The 20,144-nt window shown below is 39.1% G+C and overlaps 1 protein-coding gene across 4 annotated transcripts in view; it reads left to right on the top strand.

Annotated features, from left to right (window-relative positions):
- Positions 1 to 20,144, top strand: part of GRM1 (glutamate metabotropic receptor 1) — a 190,720-nt gene that overhangs the window by 128,668 nt on the left and 41,908 nt on the right. For all 4 annotated transcript variants that reach the window (XM_032102138.1, XM_032102139.1, XM_032102141.1 and 1 more), the window contains exon 4: positions 16,542 to 16,788. In XM_032102138.1, the coding sequence (XP_031958029.1) occupies positions 16,542 to 16,788 (247 nt within the window). The remainder of the gene's footprint in view (positions 1 to 16,541; positions 16,789 to 20,144) is intronic.

Below are 20,144 nucleotides of genomic sequence, written 5' to 3' on the forward strand. Positions count from 1 at the left end.
TAGAGAGAGACAGGGCACTCCTGACTGTTCAGATTGCCATAGATGATTTTATCAGGAGCATGGTGAGGACAAAAGCACACAATTAAAATAAATTGTCTTGTTCCTAGAAATCAATTGTGCAGGTTGTGCATCAAAACAATTAGCAGAGAGATAACATTTAACCAAACCAGTAACTCAGTCAGATGAAATAACACAAGTATCTGATCTGCACACAAGGCAAACTGCCTTCTGTCAGCACCCCATGTCTTTTATTAGATGATATCTTCCCTCTCCTCTTTTACCTGTAGGTGGAAAGTTTTAAGTCAGCTTGCAATTTTACAGATTGTCATTACTGGCAGCATTACCCCATAAATACAGGTGCAAAGGAGATGCAGTGGAGGCTAACACATGTAGGCACAGACCCACACACTCACACATGTCTAGCTGCAGCCCAGAGATGCTCTTTGTACACAAGGATATTTTCTGAAAAATAGCCTGCAGAGTTCTTAAAATAAGTGGGTTCCTCTTAAAAGACTGTGGGCAAGCAGTGGCATAAAGAACAATAAATTATGAGCCTGAGTGGTAAAACCTAAACCATGAAAGCCACAGAATTTCCTAGTCAGAATATGCTGTATTGGTATACACAGGGAGAATAATCTGATGGAAGGTGTGCGCTCTGAAGAGTAGTGCTGCTAGAATAAATCTCTGTTTTCCCACTCATACTGGGGTGTCTGGGGAAGCGCAGAAGTCTGCTTGTGTAGAGAGAGCTAGGGAAAAATGGTGAGATACTGCGGAAGTATCTTTTCAGCTTTTTTACTGGCTAGCACTTGTAGTTCAATGCCTTAGAAAGCCACGAGCAGCCTAGAGAGGTAGCACGGGCAATCTAGCATTTTAGTAGCTCTAAAATCGGTAACTGTATCAGCTGCAAAGCTAATACCACCAGCAGAAGCAAAGAGGGAGAAATATAGCTCTCGATTCGCCTAAGCTAGAATAGATAAGCCGCAGTTAGCAGCTTTCAAAAAGAAACAGACAACAAGAGATGTTCGCAGAAAGAGTTGCAAAGCCAGAGAGACGGGGCCTCCCTTGATCTTCTCTTTTATTCGGAGAAGGGGAAAGGGGAGGACTGGGGGCGGACCCGGGGTGACCGGCCAATGAGACACTGCTAAAGAGCTTGAGTTACATTTGGTTTTGCCCGCGCTTAGAACAAAGGAGCTCAGAGCACATGGGCAGAGGCAAGGGTCTTGGGGAGGGGGAGGGGAAGCTCAGAACAGGTAGCAACAAGATACTGCAGCTAAACTGGGTTGCTGGCTGAGCCAGAAATCCATTGTAGCACCGCAAAGTACTAGACTAGATGATTTCAAAAGGTTTCCTTCAGAGATTTTTGAGATTCATACAGTAGAAAGTAGCTTTGGAGGAGCCCGCAAGTTCAAAGCTTCAATTTAGCTCTGCACTGAGGCTCAGCTCTACAGGAATGAAAAAGCAGGGCTGTTCTCTTTAAAGCAGTAGGACTGTACACATCACGCTATTCAGTGAACTGTCTACTTTCTGCAAAGGCCAGCTTACTCTGCTCCTTTTTCTAGGCTTATTTTGTCTAAAAATTCACATAATGAAGGCCCATTTTCTTGAGCGATCTCAAGTACTTCAGTGTTTTCTGCATTGTCACGTTTGGCTATGCCCAGGAAAAAAAGAGGTGGGCTAAAATGAATGCTTTTAAAATTCTTTCAGATCAGAAAGAATTCTGCTTCTGTTTTTCTGTTGAATTTAACATGTGAATACAGATTAGGACCACTTACTTTATCTTCTGATTTGCTTAGCTCTAGTTCGCTGCTAATCAGTGATGCATTGTCCTCGTGGAGACGTTGTTCAGAAACTCCTAATCTTACCTTAGCTTTAAGAAGGATAATTTCTGTCATACTGAACACAGCTCTGGACGGATGTCCAGTTAAGGGGAAAATAAAGTAGGTCTTTGTGATCTGCATATTTGTGATTAAATTACTGCATATCGCAAGGGTTACAGGGAGTATTTGGATTGTCCTAACAATCATTTGAAAATTATGCTTAATTTCACCAAAAACTGTAAGTGCACTCTGTTAAATTATAACATGGCCCAGCTTGTTAGGGTGGCCAAGGCCACTTAGCTCCTCAGCTCCAGAGCAGCTGCAGCATCTGGCTTTGGTCCTGGGAAGCCAGGAGTTTTTCTGGAAGCAACTGCATGGCTGCAGGGCTGCTGTGTAGCCTGGGCCTTGCACATGGGATATCTATCCCATCAGCTGCAGACATGTGGCTCCAGGAAGCCAGTCCTTCAGACAGAGGCTGTCTTGTGTGAGGATACAGACTATTAAAAACAAAACAAAATCCAAAAACCAACAGCAAACTTGGCAAAGGAGAAATTTGGAGTAAGTTATATTTCTGCAGAAGTAAGGCACATTGGTGTTCCTATGGATTTGTATTCTGACAGCTAATACTGGTGGTTTTAATACCACCTTAGCATTAAGAACAGAAGTGAGGAAGAAGTGGTTTGTTCTCTTAGAATAATAAAAAAAAAAAAAAGAAAAGAAAGAGAAAGAGAAAAGCAGTAGTACTGGCTGATGGGTGGTACACTGTCAGGCAAGAATTCTGAAGCCCCTCTGAAAGCAATAGTGATTTAAAGCGCAATAAATATTAGATATCTTTCATGGCTGTTTTTCATACTCATGTAGAACCACTGGAATTTAAGATAGGCAAAGACCAGTTATGCCAGCTAGTCTATGTCCTACCATGAGGGGAGTATGTGGTCTGTTAATATGAGATTTTGACTCATACCTTTGATGTCCTCAGAATCTCATGCCTGTACACTGACAACCACTGCCGCTACTTAGTCATTTACAAATCTAGATCAATAGAGGGAAGAGAGTTTGTCATTTGTTCCATTTTCTGTCTCCATGCCAGACAGGAGCACAGATGAATATGTGTCTTTTATTACCATCATCATATTTTTCCACGTGGACTTTTTGTTTTGGGTGTTGCGCTGCTGTCAAATATTTAACATACACTGAGAATGGATTTCTTGTTAATTCCTTTGCCCTATTTGGTGATAATACATTCTGTGGTCAATATGAAATTGCTTATTTTCAACTCTGAACCAGTATTTTCTGATGAAAATGCTCAAAATTAGGCTCCTCCAGTGCATGCTCTGAGACCTAGATAAATTGACCTGATTTTTAAGGGTACTGATATCCCATAATTTCCATGAAAGTCAACAGCAGCTAAAGAAGTTCAGGCATTAATCAAGTCAATTAATTAGGTGCCTGAATATGTATTCAGGTTACTAATTTAAGTATTGTAAGGTGGTTAATGTTCTGAAAGCTGCAGCACAATTACTGAGTTCCATCTCTTTCTTTCAGATAAGGTCTCAGGCTTCTTATGAAAAGCGTGACACCTGAAATATAATCAGTCCTATTTCCTGAACTTTCCATTTTTCTACCATAGTGTGTTACAATAGGACATCTACAAGGGTATCTGGCCTGACTTTTTTTCTTTTTATTAAGAGTGAAAAACTTCATTAAAACTAGCCAAATAGCATAAAATCTGCATACATGTCTTTACATTTGTAAAGGAATTTGATTTTAAGTGTGTTCATTCCTGTCTCATGTAAGAGTAGCAGCAACTTATTATCTGCTAGACTTGTTCCAAATAACTGATCTGTTAAGAATAGTAGTTCTAAATATGTCTTTAATTGAGTGTACGAGTAAGGCTGCAAGATTAAATTGCTACCTGAGGGCGAGGGGAAAGCTGAAGGTTGGGGTTTCTTTCTTTTTAATTGTTTCTCCCCAGGAGTTCAGGTCATGTAGAAAATTGTCTCTGTGGAATCCGGTCCTTAGAGAATCTTGGTGAGGATCCACATGGCACTGGGAGAAGGCTGTAAAGAAAGCAAGAGACAAAGGCAGATCCAAAGTCTCTGCAATAATAACCACATTAAATAATAATCAGATTAAAATGGTTCCATGAGGCCTTGGGAGTATGGACACTTGTTGGACCCTGTGTCTGATAGAGGCTTAGAGACAGTTTATTGTTGAGCTCTAACTGACAGAAGAAGCTATGTGAGACACAGTAACAGCAACAAATTAAATTCCCTGCTGTCATATTCCCAAGAAAGGGGACAGAAGAAGAGAAAATAATAAATAACAACAACAACAACAATAATAATAATAATACCACCACTCCCCAAAAATAACCCCCCAACAAAACCCATCCTAAGCCCCAAAAAGAAATTCCAAAGAATCAGTCAAAGAATAAATTGGGACTGGGGTAACATGATGCCAGATGAGAATATGGCCTCTTACCAGGCTGAGACAGATCAAAAGCCATTCCATTCCACTCCATTCCACTCCATTCCATTCCATTCCGTTCCATTCCGTTCCATTCCATTCCATTCCATTCCATTCCATTCCATTCCGTTCCATTCCATTCCATTCCATTCCATTCCATTCCATTCCATTCCGTTCCACTTCGTTCCATTCCATTCCATTCCATTCCATTCCATTCCATTCCCCTGTTTGTGAATCTTCCATTAAAATAACTGTGCTGCTGACTGAGACTGAGATAATTGCACAAAGACTGAGCCTGACCGTTCAAATGCCTTTGTTGGCGTTAAATCTTAGTTAGCTAATGAAATAATAAGATGGATTTCAAATGGTATATTAGGATTTGAAATCAGTGTCTTTGCTGATTACATATACAAACTATTCAATCACAGAAAAAAATCATCTGGCATATTTTATTCCTGATTATAGGATGCAATACTAATTTCTAAATAAAATAGGATCTGGGAGATAATATGTTGCTACAGAAGGTAAATAATAATTTCAAATAAGTAAAAGAACATGTTGTGGTCATTTTGCAGGCAGACTGCACACAGTCCAGCATTTAAGGAAAAAAAATTAATCACAGTAATTATTTGTCAAGCTCTCATAATAATTACTCTCTGTTTCAAAAAAAGATGCTAGAATCACCTCACATTGTCTTCTACGTTGTTTGTTTCTAGAATGAACACATAATTTAATGTTACGTCCTAACTCTCTGAATTAGCGTAGAATTCTTTTAAGCCTAAACTGTTTCTGACTTGATAGATTCCCAAGTTCAGAATCACTACCAAAGTTTTATTGATTCCCAGTCTAAAGCCTTGCATATAATATTTGAGTATTTGACCATAATAAGCCACTCTATTTCCATGTGATTTCCTGGTCAGTTCCATTAGCCTTCCAATACATGATCACAGTATTTTAATCAGGGATGAACTTTCATAAGCTAGAATGGCCAAATATTGATTATTTTTATGATCAGAAAGTAGATGAAATATCTTTACAGCTTGCATGCTTCACAATGGAGTTAATTCCAAACATTTTTGTTAGAGCGTGCATAAAAATGAACGTTCATCATTTTATTGCATTATGGCATTTCTAAGTATACTTCTGTTTTGGCACAGGACTGCAGCCATAAAAATAAATACAAAGTCATGTTTCTTTTCAAACCATTTGAACTGATGCTTACTTGAGAGTACAAGATCCAGAAAGTAATTTGTTTCAAATAGGGGCAGTTATTTTCTTCTGTTGTTTTCCAGTCTGTTAATTCCAAAGAACAGGAATTAAGATAATAGCCAAAATGAGGCAATCAATAACCTTAAAACTTAGAATTTTTGGCCGTTTTTTTTGTTATGTTGCTTCATTGTTGAATGTTCTGTGAATTGTACTTCTCAAGCTGATTTCATTGAAGTACACATACAAATATCACGGGTACAAATCTTTCTTTTTTATGCTTTGAAGTGGGTTGAGTTTTTTCACCTTGCACTGAGCTATACTTTGTAGATCCTTCCATTTCTTTTTCATTAAAAACCAGGCTTCACTGCAGAGCTATTTCATCAAGATCATTCCACTAAAAGCTAGGAACAAGGGGATGCAATACTAAAATTTCCTGCCAAGCCTTTAACAGTTCATAGCAGTGGATGTGTACAGAAGAGGTTTCAAATGCTGGCTTGCAGGCTTGTTTAGAAGGGAAAGAATCTCAGCATGTCATCCTCATAGGGCCATAAATCCTAGGATTTTTTGTAAAAAAAATTTCTTATGAGGAATTTTAGCCTAGTGGGAAGAAAGAGGCTTCAGGCTGTAATGTCATCCCCTACAGAAGCTTTATTAGGTTGATGAGCTTCTGTCAAGCCATCTGCTCTAAATAGATTTCTCCAGACCTGCATTTAACAGCATGTCCCCCTGTAGATGAACTTCTTATGGAATCTCTCAGCTTGTTATCCAGTTTCTTGCTCCTTTTCCTGTTGCTATACGTAGTTTTGTGGACATATATTGCAACTTTTCAACTCTGTGATCAGTTTCTTTCAGCTCTCAGTGACAGGAGTTATAAATACATGGGAACAATCTGTGTAGATCGCAAAACCTCTGTTGGTGGAGAGCTACGCCTTGCCAGGGGCAGCCTAATGAAGGTTCCTGGGGTTCCTCTCCTGGGGTTCCTGGCATACAGACAGCTGTGCTGTTAGCATGGCCCTTAGGTGATGCATTATATTCCCTTCAAGTCCTTTCTTTTGCTGCTAAACAACTCAAGAGACAGAGCAGGTAATGCAGATTTATGGAGAAGGGGGAAAAGGAACTTTTTCTCCAACACAGGCCTGTTTTTCCCTCACCTGCCTCCCACTCCAATGATGCAATTCTGGCAAAGCCATGCTGGCAATTGCTGCAAAGGCCTCCAGCCTTCCTCCAGCCTCTTCTGAAGGCAGACGGGGGTTGCAGCACTGCACATCAGCTGGGAGGGCTGCTGAATGTGTGTAGTGGTTTGGTCTAAAATATTCATTACTGTTTATCTTCTGTGAGATAAGAATTAGGAGAAATGCAAAGCAGGCACCAAACTTGAAAGAATATAAAGAAGTTTATTAACAGACCTAAAAGAAGGAAAAAAAAATTATACCACCTTCAGAACTCTCCTCCTCCCCCCACCTTCCTCCCTTCTCCCACTGACAATGTGAAAAGACAACCCTTAAGATGTTCAGTCTGTTTACCACTTCCATAATAACCTTGTTCAGTCCATTTAGAAAGAGAAGTCTCTTCTTGCTCGTGCTGTGAAAACATTATCACAACGAGACAGTCACCCACTTCCAAATATCGTTCAGTCCATTTAGGAAGAGGAGTCTCTCTGCCTGCGTGTGAGTCCCTTCCCCCGACTTGCAGCTTTTCCCGCAACTGCTTTCGAGGGTCCACTCTTGAAGTTTTTTGGGGTACAATTTTAAGGTTGAGCCGTTCAGAAACAAAAACAGAGGCCCTTCTCCTTCCCTGGGAGCAAAGGGTCTTCATCATCTTCATCGTTAGGACTATCTCTGGTTCATCTCTAGGAACTGAGGTTTCTCCTTTCCCGTTTGGAGCAAAAGTCCTCATCACTTCCATCTCTCCCTGTCCAAACTTCTCATGAAATTACAGCTGCGTCAGCATCTGCCTATCTCAGCACAGGTGCTTTTGCTCACGAGTTGAACACTCCACCCCCCATATCTTCATGGAATTACAACAGGATACTCTGATATATCATAGCTACCCAACAGAATTTCAGCTTTAAGCATCTCCTCTCTCTCTTCCCTCAGGTTTTCAGCTCTTCATAGCACTAAAAGGGTTAATCTCATCTCGGCCTTGCAGCTTTGCAGCTGGAATGTTGAATTTTTCTTATCGCAGTGGAGAGAGGGGAGAGCCGAGCCGCTCCGGCTGCCCACGGCAAGGCAGTGGGGGGGGGGTTCCATGGCTGGAACAGGTCCATCGGCTCCAGGATGGCCGTGGCCCGGCCCGGCCTGGCCCGAGCAGGGCCTGGCCGGGCCCGCTGGCCCCCACACGGGGCCCGCAGCCACCTGTGCCAGTGCCGGAAACGAGAGAGAGCTTGGGGGGGAGTTTGCCTATTCTTAAATGTGGATCACAGAGGTGGTCACAACTTTAAGTGGCTTAGAGACTTGTCCATATTCAAACTGGCCAGCTGATAGGTTCTATCAGTTCCCAGAGGAAACTGTAAGCACCCCTTAGCAAGGACATCCCTTCCGGGACTATGCTTGCTAACCTATGACAGTGTGCCATATCTCACCCAGATGTGCCCTGCCTGCTCACCCCTGCATTATTGTGTGGCATCAGGCACACAATCTTCACAATCACTTAAGGTTGCAGCCAGCCCTAGGAAAATTGACAGTCTTCTCATCCCCTGCTTAGCTTCTCTGGGTCACAGAAAGGAGATGCAAGAGGAAATCTTTCTCTGCTCTCTTGGACAAAGACACATTCGAACACGTCTTTATCATCCCCCATAGTGTAAGCATGAGTTATGTGCATTGTCACTTGTTGCCCCTCCTGGAGTCATATAGTTATGTGAGAGTCTGGAATGTCCATGGGAAGAGGCAGAGAGGGTAGAGGGGCGAGCAAGCTTCAGACTCTTGTATCTGTTTAGCAAAGTCTGCAGACTGGGAAATGAAGGAGGAGTTAGGTCAGTTTCCTTTTGCTTTGCTCCCAAGTTGTGTGGTGTATGGGTTGTACCCATGAGTTCAGACTTGGCATAGGGCTGGCAGCACTGCTGAGTCCACTTTCTCCTGCCCTGTACTTAGAGACTTTGACACTCCCTCTACATTAATGAGTGAGTCATCAACTTGTACAGTCATTTCTCCTCATAATGTTTCAGCTTCACTGTGGCACTCTTGTATTTGTGTATGCCAGACTTATTCCAGAGTCTTTGATACTAAGCTCTTAAAGCCCTAATGTGCTTACATAACATGATGTGGAGAACCAAGAAAGTAAATTTAATTAAAATCTTTCCTCACTGCTTCTGACACATAGGGAGAGACAAAAGAAAGACACTTCTTTTTGAACACTGGGGAATAATGTGGCATACTCACAAAAGCAGACAAGGAAACCGAAGACACTGGTGGTGTGTGTATAGTATATATAAAATGGGAACTAATCTTCCAAGGTTTAGGTGTTAGATATCTGAAATGAGGGAGAACCTGTACTTTGATGGCTGAATTCACACTTTCTGGTTTCTTTTAGCCATGGAGTTGGCATCTATAAAATATATGGTGGTAAAAATAAGTTAAAAAACCCAAATCCTTTTAAATTCAATATAAACTTTATTCCAAGAGAAGAAATTTCATCAGTGATTTGACTAAATTTGCTACTGATAAAAAATAACCCCTTGTATACAAACATTGCTGCAATCAATGTCTGTCATCCTGTTTATGCCTTAGAGAATTCTAGTGCAAATTTTTGAAGAGCTTTTGCTGAACATCCAGCTTTCAAATGGGTGTTTCTCTTCTCTCTAGTTTCATACAAGGATAGAAGTACACTAATCCCAGTTAAAAACAACATTCACCAGATGTAACAAAGCAGGAGTATCTGAGAGTCTTTCAGATTTTACCATGCTCAGAAAGAAAATAGCAGGGTATCTCACTGGTAACTGTAATTGTATCCTAGCTTTTCAGGGAAAAATACATCAAATGTAATTGCATGAATTGAATCTCTTTGCTTGGGGAAATAAAAACCATTTGAAGAATGGAAGCAAAACCTTTCTGATTTAATGACATCCTGAAAACAAAGTCTGAAACCCTGTGAACTCCGTTTATTGCTTCATGAGTACTGTAAGATGTCAAATGTTTATCAGCATGTTTTGAAATCTGGTGTAGAACCCACATATTATAAGCTATTCCTTCCTTTTCGCTGCTCCTGTGAAAGCTCTGCTTCTTCTCTTCTTGTCAAAAAGTGGAGAAACTTGCAGTTCTAGATAGAGAAATGCATTATTTCCTATAGAGTGGTGAAATGATGCTCAGGGGGAAGTTAAGGAAATATCTCTTTTCTTATATAAAAATAATACATCCTTCCTCAGCCTTACCTTACAAATAAAGGAGCTCTGTCCAACAAATAGTCAAACAAAAAGTTCACATACAGTGGGAATTTAGTTAGCTGTTTCATCTTGTGCCTTTTTGACAGCTCTATCCTCCATATATATGACCCCTGTAAGGGATCTCTCCTCTCTTTCACTGTATTTAGCTGCCTCTTGGACTTGCCTCCCTGCTGCAAAGATACAGACATCAAAGTAGGAAGTGAATTGCACGTATCCTGTTCTGGTTGAAAACAGTCTAGTAACTGGTTTCCTGGGAGCAGAAGCCATAAAAGAAACAGTAATTTACCATGATGGGATCATTTGTTGTAGGTTGAATGAAACATTTATTATGGTCTGTGAGAAATTTTTAAGCCTATCAATTCTCTCTCACAAAAATTGTAAATGTTTTTTTAATTGAGAATGAAGCAAAGCCTTGGTTTTTCTGATCATCTTTTGGCTTGGAAAATATGCTTCGCCCCCAGATAATTTTTCCACAGATTGTTGGTGGTCACATTAGCATGCACATAGAGACAGCAAAGTCATTGAGACAGCCCACGACAAGCGGAACCTGTGGCCCTCATCCACAACTGCTTGTTTTGGTCACCAAATAATATCTCCTGGCCTTTGCCTCATAGGAAGACAGCTACAGCTTGAATTGCCTTTGAAAACAGGCAGTTACATAAGAAAATAAAACTTCAGAATTTCTTATTACTGTATATTTGATTGTGGGCTGGAAGAGGTTTTTGGATGTTTTCATATAGAATAAATTACTTTTTGCCTGTGACTTATTTTTGGACATAATGAGTACAGTAGCATGAACAAAAGTTCACTTTTTACCACCAAGATGTGCACATTTCATTCAGCCATACAATATTAATTATCAGAATGTTTTTGTTAACAAACAAGTGACATGGAGAGAAAAAACCAAAAGATGCACAGGTTTTAAACACACCATCGTTGTACTTATCACACTTAGAGACATTATAATCTCTGTTACTCATTTTGCAGTGCCTTGATGTGAAATTTGTTAAATAATTTTTTTGTTATCTTTGAAGTTAGATAATGTAAAAAGATGCTATAAATAGAATATAAGAGGGAGTGAACTGGCAATATTTCTAAAACATCTGAATCAATAATGCCAAATGAGTTAAAACAAATGAACCTCTTTGCAAAAATTATTTTATACAATCATAGTTTGGCATGGTTCTCAGAGGATTAGCCATCATTGAATGTTCCCATGTGCGGAGAGATAAGCCAGGGAAGAAGACTGACCTGTCTGAACAGAGATCTTTGGCTGGAACCCAGGTCAAAACCGGAGAGTTTATGGTGTTTGAGTGAAGGGGCAAGCAACTCAAAAGGACTACAAGGATTTCATGAGGTTATGCAGGGAGAAAATTAGAAGTGCCAAAGCCCAACTAGAACCCAATCTAGCTATCATAAAAGATATTAAAGGGTTTAGTGGTGGACTTGGCAGTGTCAGGTTAACGGTTGGGCTCAATGATCTTAAAATTCTTTTTAAACCTAAATTATTCTATAGTTCTAAATAAAATTAAAAATTAAAATTTTTCAAGGGATTGGTGACAACACAGAAATGTAGAATTGGTTACATTTTCTCTCCTACGTACACAAAGATAAAACCATAACTAAATACTTAACTGTCTAACTAAAACTGCTCCAATTTTTCTAATAGCCATATATCCTAAAAGTTTACAAAAATCACCATTAACTAAGTTTGTTCATCACCATTAATGTGTCATTTAGTTTCCAGAATAATCTTTAGTTCTTACCTTTAGGGTCTCAGATTTAAAATGACTGATCAGTTCAAAAATGCTGACATCCTGCCCTGCTTCTTGCAAGATCCTATGACACAAATTTGCTGTGGTTGAAGTTTGCAGGTCTTCTCTAGCATGAGACACTGTAAGATGTGTGACTTCCATTGTTTTGCAAGGACATGCTATGACACCAGCACATTTCAACACAAACCTGCACAGAGGAAGATGTGGAAATTTTCTCAGAGCTGCTGGGGGTTCTTTTGTTTCATTGGAGTTTTCTTAATTCAGTTTCGTTGGGCCTGAACCAGAGTTAAAGCAGGTTGTTAAGGGCTTTGTCCAAATGGTTCCGACTGCTGACAGGCTTGAAACATTGACCAGCTCTCTAGGCAGCCTCTTCCAGTGTTTGGCCACCCTGTGGTATAGGCAGTGTATGTTGGGACTAAAGGGGAGCATAAGAAACCTGCCTCCACAATTTGTCCAACACATATGGACATTTGCTATGAGCCTGGGTACTGCTCTACCAGTTCATACATGGCATTTTTTGGGGGGAGCCCTATTTACTCCTTGGCATATGCAACCCAAGTAAGGGACATTAATTTTATTTCATTTCATTTTCCCAACGAAATTTTGCCCCAATTGTCCTTCCAGAATTTTTTTTTTTTTTGCATAAGTTACCAACCATCACCATTGAATGCAATCATCACCCATGTTGTAACTTGCAACAAAGATAAAATCTCATTTGGCCTACCCATGAAGCATGGCAATTCTGGAAAGGACCACTACAAATAAAGAAGGCAATATATACAAATTTTAATACCTTCATACCTCTGTCAGGACCACCTGAAAAGAAGATAGTTTTCATACAGTTGCTAACTTTTTATGTGACCCTAAATATTCAGCAGGTGACCGTAGGAAATCATAAAACTGTCTGCCTATTCCACATGAAATATTACCCTTTATAACAATATTGCTGAAGAGATTTTGGCTTTTTAAGCTAATCAAGAGTCATCTGTGAACAGACTGTGTTCTTTATCAAATGTCTGTGTTTGCTCAAAATTTGCCAACTGGCTAGGTATTCATCAGATTCCCCAAAGAAAATGTTTTTACATTTCTTTCCATCACAAATTCTCTCCTGGCCTAACCTTTCTAAGGACTGCAAACAAGTAATCCTTGGTGCTGAGTTTTATACTGAATATGAAGAGACATCTCCTAACTTTACTTTTACAGGAAAGGTAACTCTTGTCTTGCCATAATTCCAATAGCATATTTTTTCTTTATTTCAGTTTGTCAAGTGGGATTTGCAAAATACGCTCTCTGCTCTCAAGAGCTGACTTCACAGCAAAAGCACTAAACTAAAGTCATGGCTGCTTCACACTCAGATCCTTCTAAGGACTTAGCTGAAGCTAGTATTAGTTAGCTGTGAGGTGCATAATAGTAAATGGAAAGATTAACAGTGAGTTTCGTGAAAATTTGGACTGTTTTCTCTTCCTTCCTTCCCCCTGTACTGTGGTATCACTTTTAGCACTATTGGGAGCATTTTTCAGTCGTGTGCAGCCAGGATGTGATGTCTGATTTTTTGTTGGGTTTTGTTTGTTGTTTTTTTCTTCTTTTCCTTTCCAATTTGTAGTGTATGTGTGTATATGCCCTCATCCTCCAAGATGTACTGACAGGAACAAAGGCTAAAATCAAAACTGTGATAAAAAAAATATGACCCAGACTACTGAGAAGCTGTTAAACTTGAATTATTAAAGGAAGATCTGCATTACACCCAATACAAAATTAAGTAAGTTTGATATTTAGGACACCTGAATTCTTCAAGGTCATCCAAAAATTAATGTTCTAATTTGAGTCACTCATATGACTTAAGGCTTACAATTTTTCTTTGCTTAGTAAAAGCTAAAGTCTCAAAAAAAATTTTAAAAAATAAAAAAAAAAAAAAAAAGGAAGAAGGAAGAAAGCTAACAAAATATTTTTCTATTAGTCTTTGTAGATCAATGATATTTTCTTCCAAGGGCTGAGAGACAAAGAAAAAATAAAAGCTTCACTGTTCCGAGTTCTGCTTTGCTCTTTATTACATTTCAAAGACTTACTGAGGCAAAATACAACTTATAGAGAAGCCCCATGACAAATATAGTAAAATTCTTGCATTTATCGAAAACTTGCCTTGTTGAAACCTAAGTGAACCTTGTTTTGTCTGTGGCTGAATGCAATTACGTGGTTTCTTTTGTTTTAAAAACATACACATTTCTTACTGATTGTCTTGAGTGAATTTTACAAATTTAAATGCATAATGTATTGATGACATAACAATGAAAATGAAATAAATGGATTCTGACTCTAGGAAGTCATGTTTAGGGAAAGAATGACTTCTCATTCTGGATTTACTGGAAAATATCTTATTTACATATAGGGATTTTTATATTGCTGATTGGGAGACAATTCATTCAGACAATTCTCATGTTGCTATCCACTACAATACAATTATTTCTAGAGGTGACATTAAGGCAGTCACCTCTGCAGTGTGGAACTATATGCTTGCAACCTTAATTTAGGTGTTCATACCAAAATAGTCAAAAGCAAATCCCTCCACCATCAAATACTTATTCTCTTTGGAAGTATGCATATTATATTGAAATATGATAATCCAAAGCATGTTTTGCTGAGTGAATACATACTTAAGGGAAATGGCCTCTTTTTAAACATTGGCAAGCGCTGTTACATTTCATTTTCTACCTCCAGCAGCCACATGAAGGCTTGCCTCAGGAAACACACAGATGCTATCCTTTTCTTCTGCAAGCCTTACTGATGTTTATGCTCCTTTTTTTTTAACTAATTAAAAAGGAAGATCTGAGATAAACTTTCAGGTTCAAAAGAGTAGACTGTGAGTGCTGTGCACTATCTGTTTTTGTGATCTCTTCCGCAACCCGCTGCCCAGAAGCTTCTCAAGAGAGGACTGCTGTGCCAAGCCCAGGTTCTTTCTGTCTTTCATTCACTTAGGGACTGAGAACAATTTCATTTTCTAGCTACAAGAAAGCAGAATCAGTGATAAATTCACAGTGTGCTAATCCTATGGGACAAATCAGCTGATAAAACACACCAACAGATACTTTGAGGCTATATATTAACATATACAGGCATACAGATGTCTAGGCTATGCTGTACACAAGTGAGGGTGCACATGCACAGGCACACTTTCTGCTTCCCTGGGTAAATGTTCTGTCATCTTGCATATAAGGTTTTTATTCTTTCTGTGTTTCTCAGCATGAATCTGAAAGGTGTTGGTTTCATGATTGGTGGTTGGTGATTTGAATGGGAGCTGTGAACCTTCTCTCACAAAGAAAGAGGCAGATACCTTGCCTCTGGAAAGAATTTCTTCAGCTGCTCCTTGCTTGGTGGTGCTGGTGGTGAATATATAGCAGTGAGAAGCACATGAACTCATTCAGTCAGATTATGCTATATTCACAAAGCATTTTAAATTCACCAACACATCTGTTTGCTATGTTCAGCTCATCTGCAAAATAGTTACTGAGGCAAAATTTTCTTGCCCAGCTGAAATGCAACCCAGAGAAAGCAAGATAGACATCCCTGCATTTGGGATCTCTGCTGTCAGAGAACTCAGTGAATTCCCAGCTGAAATTTCTGAGTTTTAGGGCGAAGAAACTGAGAAGACCTACCAAATCAGAGCCTTTTCCAATGATAAATGTAAGGACAGTCTTCATGGTTTGGTTTGAAAGCCATACCATATCTACATTAGGGTAAGGAACTATTTTTTAGCTTGAAAGTTTTGGTGAACTTGTAGATTTTTACCTCCTTTCATCATATTAAAATAACAAATATCTTCTTCAACCTGGATTCAAGGAGTGTCAGTTAACACCTAGTCTCTCACACATCCTACTTTCCTGGTATACACAAGGTGTACTGAGACAAAATAACAGAGACTGGATTGCAATTGCCTGCTAAACATCGAGTAACGTGGGAGGCCTCCAGATAAAAGTGACTTGCAGTTTGGAGTACATTGTGACTGAATGACTAGGGGAAAGACAGAAAATAAGGAGGTTCCTTACCTCCAGCTGCCTCAGGACTACGCAGCACAGGTCTGCAGTGCCTTGGGGACGGCGCTGGCAGTGTTCTGCAGCAGTTTGGCTGGCAGATGGCAAGCAGGGCGCAGCCCAGGACCCAGCGGGGTCTGATGGGAAGTGCAGACGAAAAACAGCACCCTCTGACATTGCCGGCCCACCTGCAGGTCAGAGGGAAAACCTACGTGTAGAGAAAACCTTCACTGCCACATTGTTTCTGATCAAAGGAGGAGACTTCAATGTCCGCTCAGGCTGCAGTTACACAAAAACTCAGTACAACAAACTTGGGCTGACTTTCTGTAGCAGTTGCATATCTACTGCTACTTTTAACTAAAATTACTCTTTCTGATAACTCGAGAAGTGATGCTGATTTACATTGTTTACTTGTTAACACTGAAAGGGACATTGCTATCTTGATCCTCAAAAACATGAGATTTAAAAAAAAAAAACTTCAAATGTAAAAAAAGTCAAATTTGCAAGGAAATCACCTTTATAAATACTTCCAGCTGAAATCTATCTTGATTAACCTTCCCTAAAATAAAGAATATTGTGGAATGACAAGCAAAAATTCAAAAAATCCCCAAACGAACGATGACAACGTGATTAAATGTGTGCTTTCTCATGGAGCATTTAACTTTCAATGAATTCAAGATTTCTGGGGTAGTGGTGGGGAAGTGTTTTATTTATTTATTTATTTTAAATCCCTGACTGGAACCTTGCTTATGCCTCTAAAGCTTTATCAGAGAAATAAGGAAATCTCTTTTTATGTGTCATTACTTTTTCATATTTTCATGTCATTTCATCTTTGTTTCTAACAACACTTTTTTTCTTACTGTTGCAGGCAATGAGAGCCTAGAAGAAAATTATGTGCAGGACAGTAAAATGGGATTTGTCATCAATGCTATATACGCTATGGCTTACGGGCTACAAAATATGCATCATTCCCTTTGCCCTGGACACGTTGGACTATGTGATGCTATGAAGCCAATTGATGGCAGCAAGCTCTTGGAGTTCCTCCTCAAATCCTCATTCATTGGTGTTTCTGGAGAAGAAGTTTGGTTTGATGAAAAGGGAGATGCTCCTGGAAGGTAAAGAGGTTTCATCTCTACTAATTAAACCAGAGGGTGGGAAGTGGGAATATTACTGCATTTGGTGATGTAGATTTCTTTGGCTGTTTTGCTGAAACATAAAGCATGGACCAGTCTTTCCCACAGCCAGAAATAACACTGGTAACACATGGTATCTTATATTGGGACAGGAACTACAGTATAGCCTATAAATTTCTAGTGTTTTAGGAGATGACAAACCTTGTAACTCACAGACTTCTGGTGTGCAAGGTACTACTGGGGCTCAGCACCAGGGTTTTAGTATGTATAAAGCCTAATACAAATTATTGGAATTTAATGAAGCATTTACCTGCCATGGTTTTAAAGGGAGGAGCACATCCTTTTCCAATTGGAGCTCTGCTGAAACCTTGCCAGAGACTATTTAGTGTTGATTGGTAAGCTCCTGTATGATCTCCTTAACTTGTTTCACTCCAAATATAATCAGACCAGTCCCAGAATTTAAAGATAGGTCTGTGTAGAGCAGGACAAATGATGGGGGGGGGGGTTGGTAGAAGTTTCTGTGTTTCACTCATCTGGGGTCTGGTCCCAGCTGTGGCAGCTGCTGTTGTCTAGCCCCTCTAGCAGACTCAGGATGTACCCAAGCAGTAGGTAAGGCAGCACCTTTGTGGACTTGGATGTCACCTTTGTTTCTCTTATGGGAGCAAACTGACAGAGAGCTGTCCTTTCATTTAGTTTTGTGGGTTCTGTTAAACTATTTTAACGCGTGGATTTTTTTGTTTGTTTGTTTGTTTTCTGTTTTATAAATACATTTAATTCAGCTGCCAAAGTACAAAATTCATTATGAATTGAAACCTACTCAAGGATTGCTTCACTGAAGTTTGTTTTCCTACTGAGTTATTAGAGTGTTATAAAAGACTCTCTCACTCCATCTTTGGGCTTATTGCATAAGTGCATCTGAGTGCCAACACCACACAAAGGGAGGGCTCTGGACCAAACAGGAGTTTTCATGTCTTTTCATGCCTCCAAAGAGTATTCATAAGACACAGAGGTCTTAAAGCAACTCTTATCTCTATTACTAGGCTTTATTAGCAAAAGCGGCCAATGTTTTACCATTTTCTATAGTGTTATATTTTTCCTATTGTCATATTTTAACAGTATATACATTTAAACAGTTCATTACATTTAATTAGTAATAAAAAGCTAGTCAGTGTTGATTCTTTTAGTCAAAGATACAGATCAGTTAGGTCAGCCTTTGAAAGCAGAAGCAAGCAATTCGCTTACATTCGAACACATACTTATTGACACAAATGCATAAATCAAGTCTTTGCACATATAATTTAGATAATACAGAGAAATTACTGCTTAGTGTAGCTTTATGCTTTTTGCACACTGTTTGTGTCCATAAAAGCATTACTCCAACTTTGCATATCTGCATTTTCTGTCTGTTAGCTATTTGGTTTGATATTTAGATGTAATTTTCTAATTTTAGCCTATTTCTTAGTTATTATTTTGTCACCCAAGAGCATTTTCACAACTCTCATCAGTACCAAGCATAGAATTAGATTGAACAGCTGCTGAATTCAAAACATATGAGAGTTTATATCAGGATATTTCTCTGAGTATGCCAGAATGATAGAATTTATTCCATCCATCATTTTGGTCTACAGCAAGGTTCATTTTTCTTGATTCCCTGGCCTACCTAGAATTTGATAGGTTATTTTAGGTAGGGGGTTTTTTTGGTTGTTGTTCCTCATTTATATTTTCACAGCTGGAGCTAGCAAGTTTGGGCAAGGAAATTCAATTAACCTTTTTGTTATTCATTCTGTAATCGTTGGATCAATCTGTGGCATTTATGACATGGGCAATATCATATCAGAGAATGGTTATGTGTACATGAAATTTGATCTGCAGTCTGCCAGATCATTGTATGCCAGCAGTAGTTTAACAGAATTGTCTGTAGCTTCAGATTGGCTGTAGTGTTTCCACAGCTTCTTGTGGAAAGTCTTTTTGTGGATCAGTGAACAGTCCATAGCACTGTGTCAATGCTCAAAAGAGTTTTTGAATCTCGGCAAAATGGAAAGATAAACACCACAGAAACACCTAAATATACCAAGGTCAGCCTGCCATGAAATTTCCTAGTTTTTGGCTTTTCTATGACAGTGCAAGAATGTCACACATATGTGTAAAAAGTTTTTAGATATCCTGCCCTCGAATCATGTGAACAAAGCAACTTCAAAAGGTGGAATAATATTCCTTCTTAGAAGACAGCAACCTTTCTCATAATTTTCAAAATCTCTGAGGTTCTTCAAGCAACTGACTCTCACAAACTCCTAATTGCAATCATGGGTGGAGCAGATAGAATTACCTGTAGTTATGTTTGTCTGGCACTCTCATAATCTCCTGTTTTGAAACCCTTGCAGCTTCATGAAACCTTAACCATTTGTTTAGATACAACTCTTTTTCTCTCTCAGGCTCAATTAATGGTTTCAAGGTTTTATCAAAATGAGATTAGAAGACACAAAGCATGTTGTCAAAGGTGTATTTCTTCTGTGAAGAAACTTTTCTTTGAAGATCTCTTATGCAGAAATATGAAGCAAACTTTTATTGGAAGGGCACAAATGCAGTCATTTAGCTGACTGTGCTGCCTCTGGGAAAAAATGACGTGGATGTAACTCTGGAAACTCAACTGTATGTGCTTGCTATACTGTCATTAAGAACATGCTAGTAAATTTTCTGCACCTTTTACTTTCATTGAGTAGCTCCCATTTCCTTTCTCTGTAGCAATCATATCACTCAAATTTCCAGAAATGGCTGGAGAAGGTGTGAAGGATGCAATAGTCAACACAACATCCTTCTCTGGAATACAGAGATACCTTTTTAGCTCTGGTCTATTCTAGATAATTGCCTCCTTTTACCTTGTGGCTGGTATGAAGACCCTTACCTCTCTAGAACAACGATTTGCATACACCTCTGACCATAAAATGCTTTTTGACAATACGCAGGAGAAATTTCAGTCCCTACAATGGACCTTTGATATGTGGAGAAATGCTGAAGTTCACAAACTAAGAGGAATATTTCACCTAACTAACATTTTGTCTTAACTAGACTTGCGCTTAGAACCATGTAAGTTTATTTAGTTCAAAATTTCCAATAACTGTTCTGGCTTCAGTCATGCCAATGCTGCCAATGCTACCAATGCCAATGCTTTGAGTAAGTAATCAAATTTTGCCTTATGCAAAACCTTCAAACTTGAACGTAAATGATCTCTTTTTTTTTCAAATATGCATTTCTGTTTTGGAGTTTGAATTCATCGGTGTTTTTTTCTTTCATTTACATCCCAGCATTGCTCAGCATTGCTCTTTTACATCCTGACTTCC

Source organism: Corvus moneduloides, chromosome 3, assembly GCF_009650955.1.
Source record: "Corvus moneduloides isolate bCorMon1 chromosome 3, bCorMon1.pri, whole genome shotgun sequence".
Taxonomy (NCBI): Eukaryota; Metazoa; Chordata; class Aves; order Passeriformes; family Corvidae; genus Corvus; species Corvus moneduloides.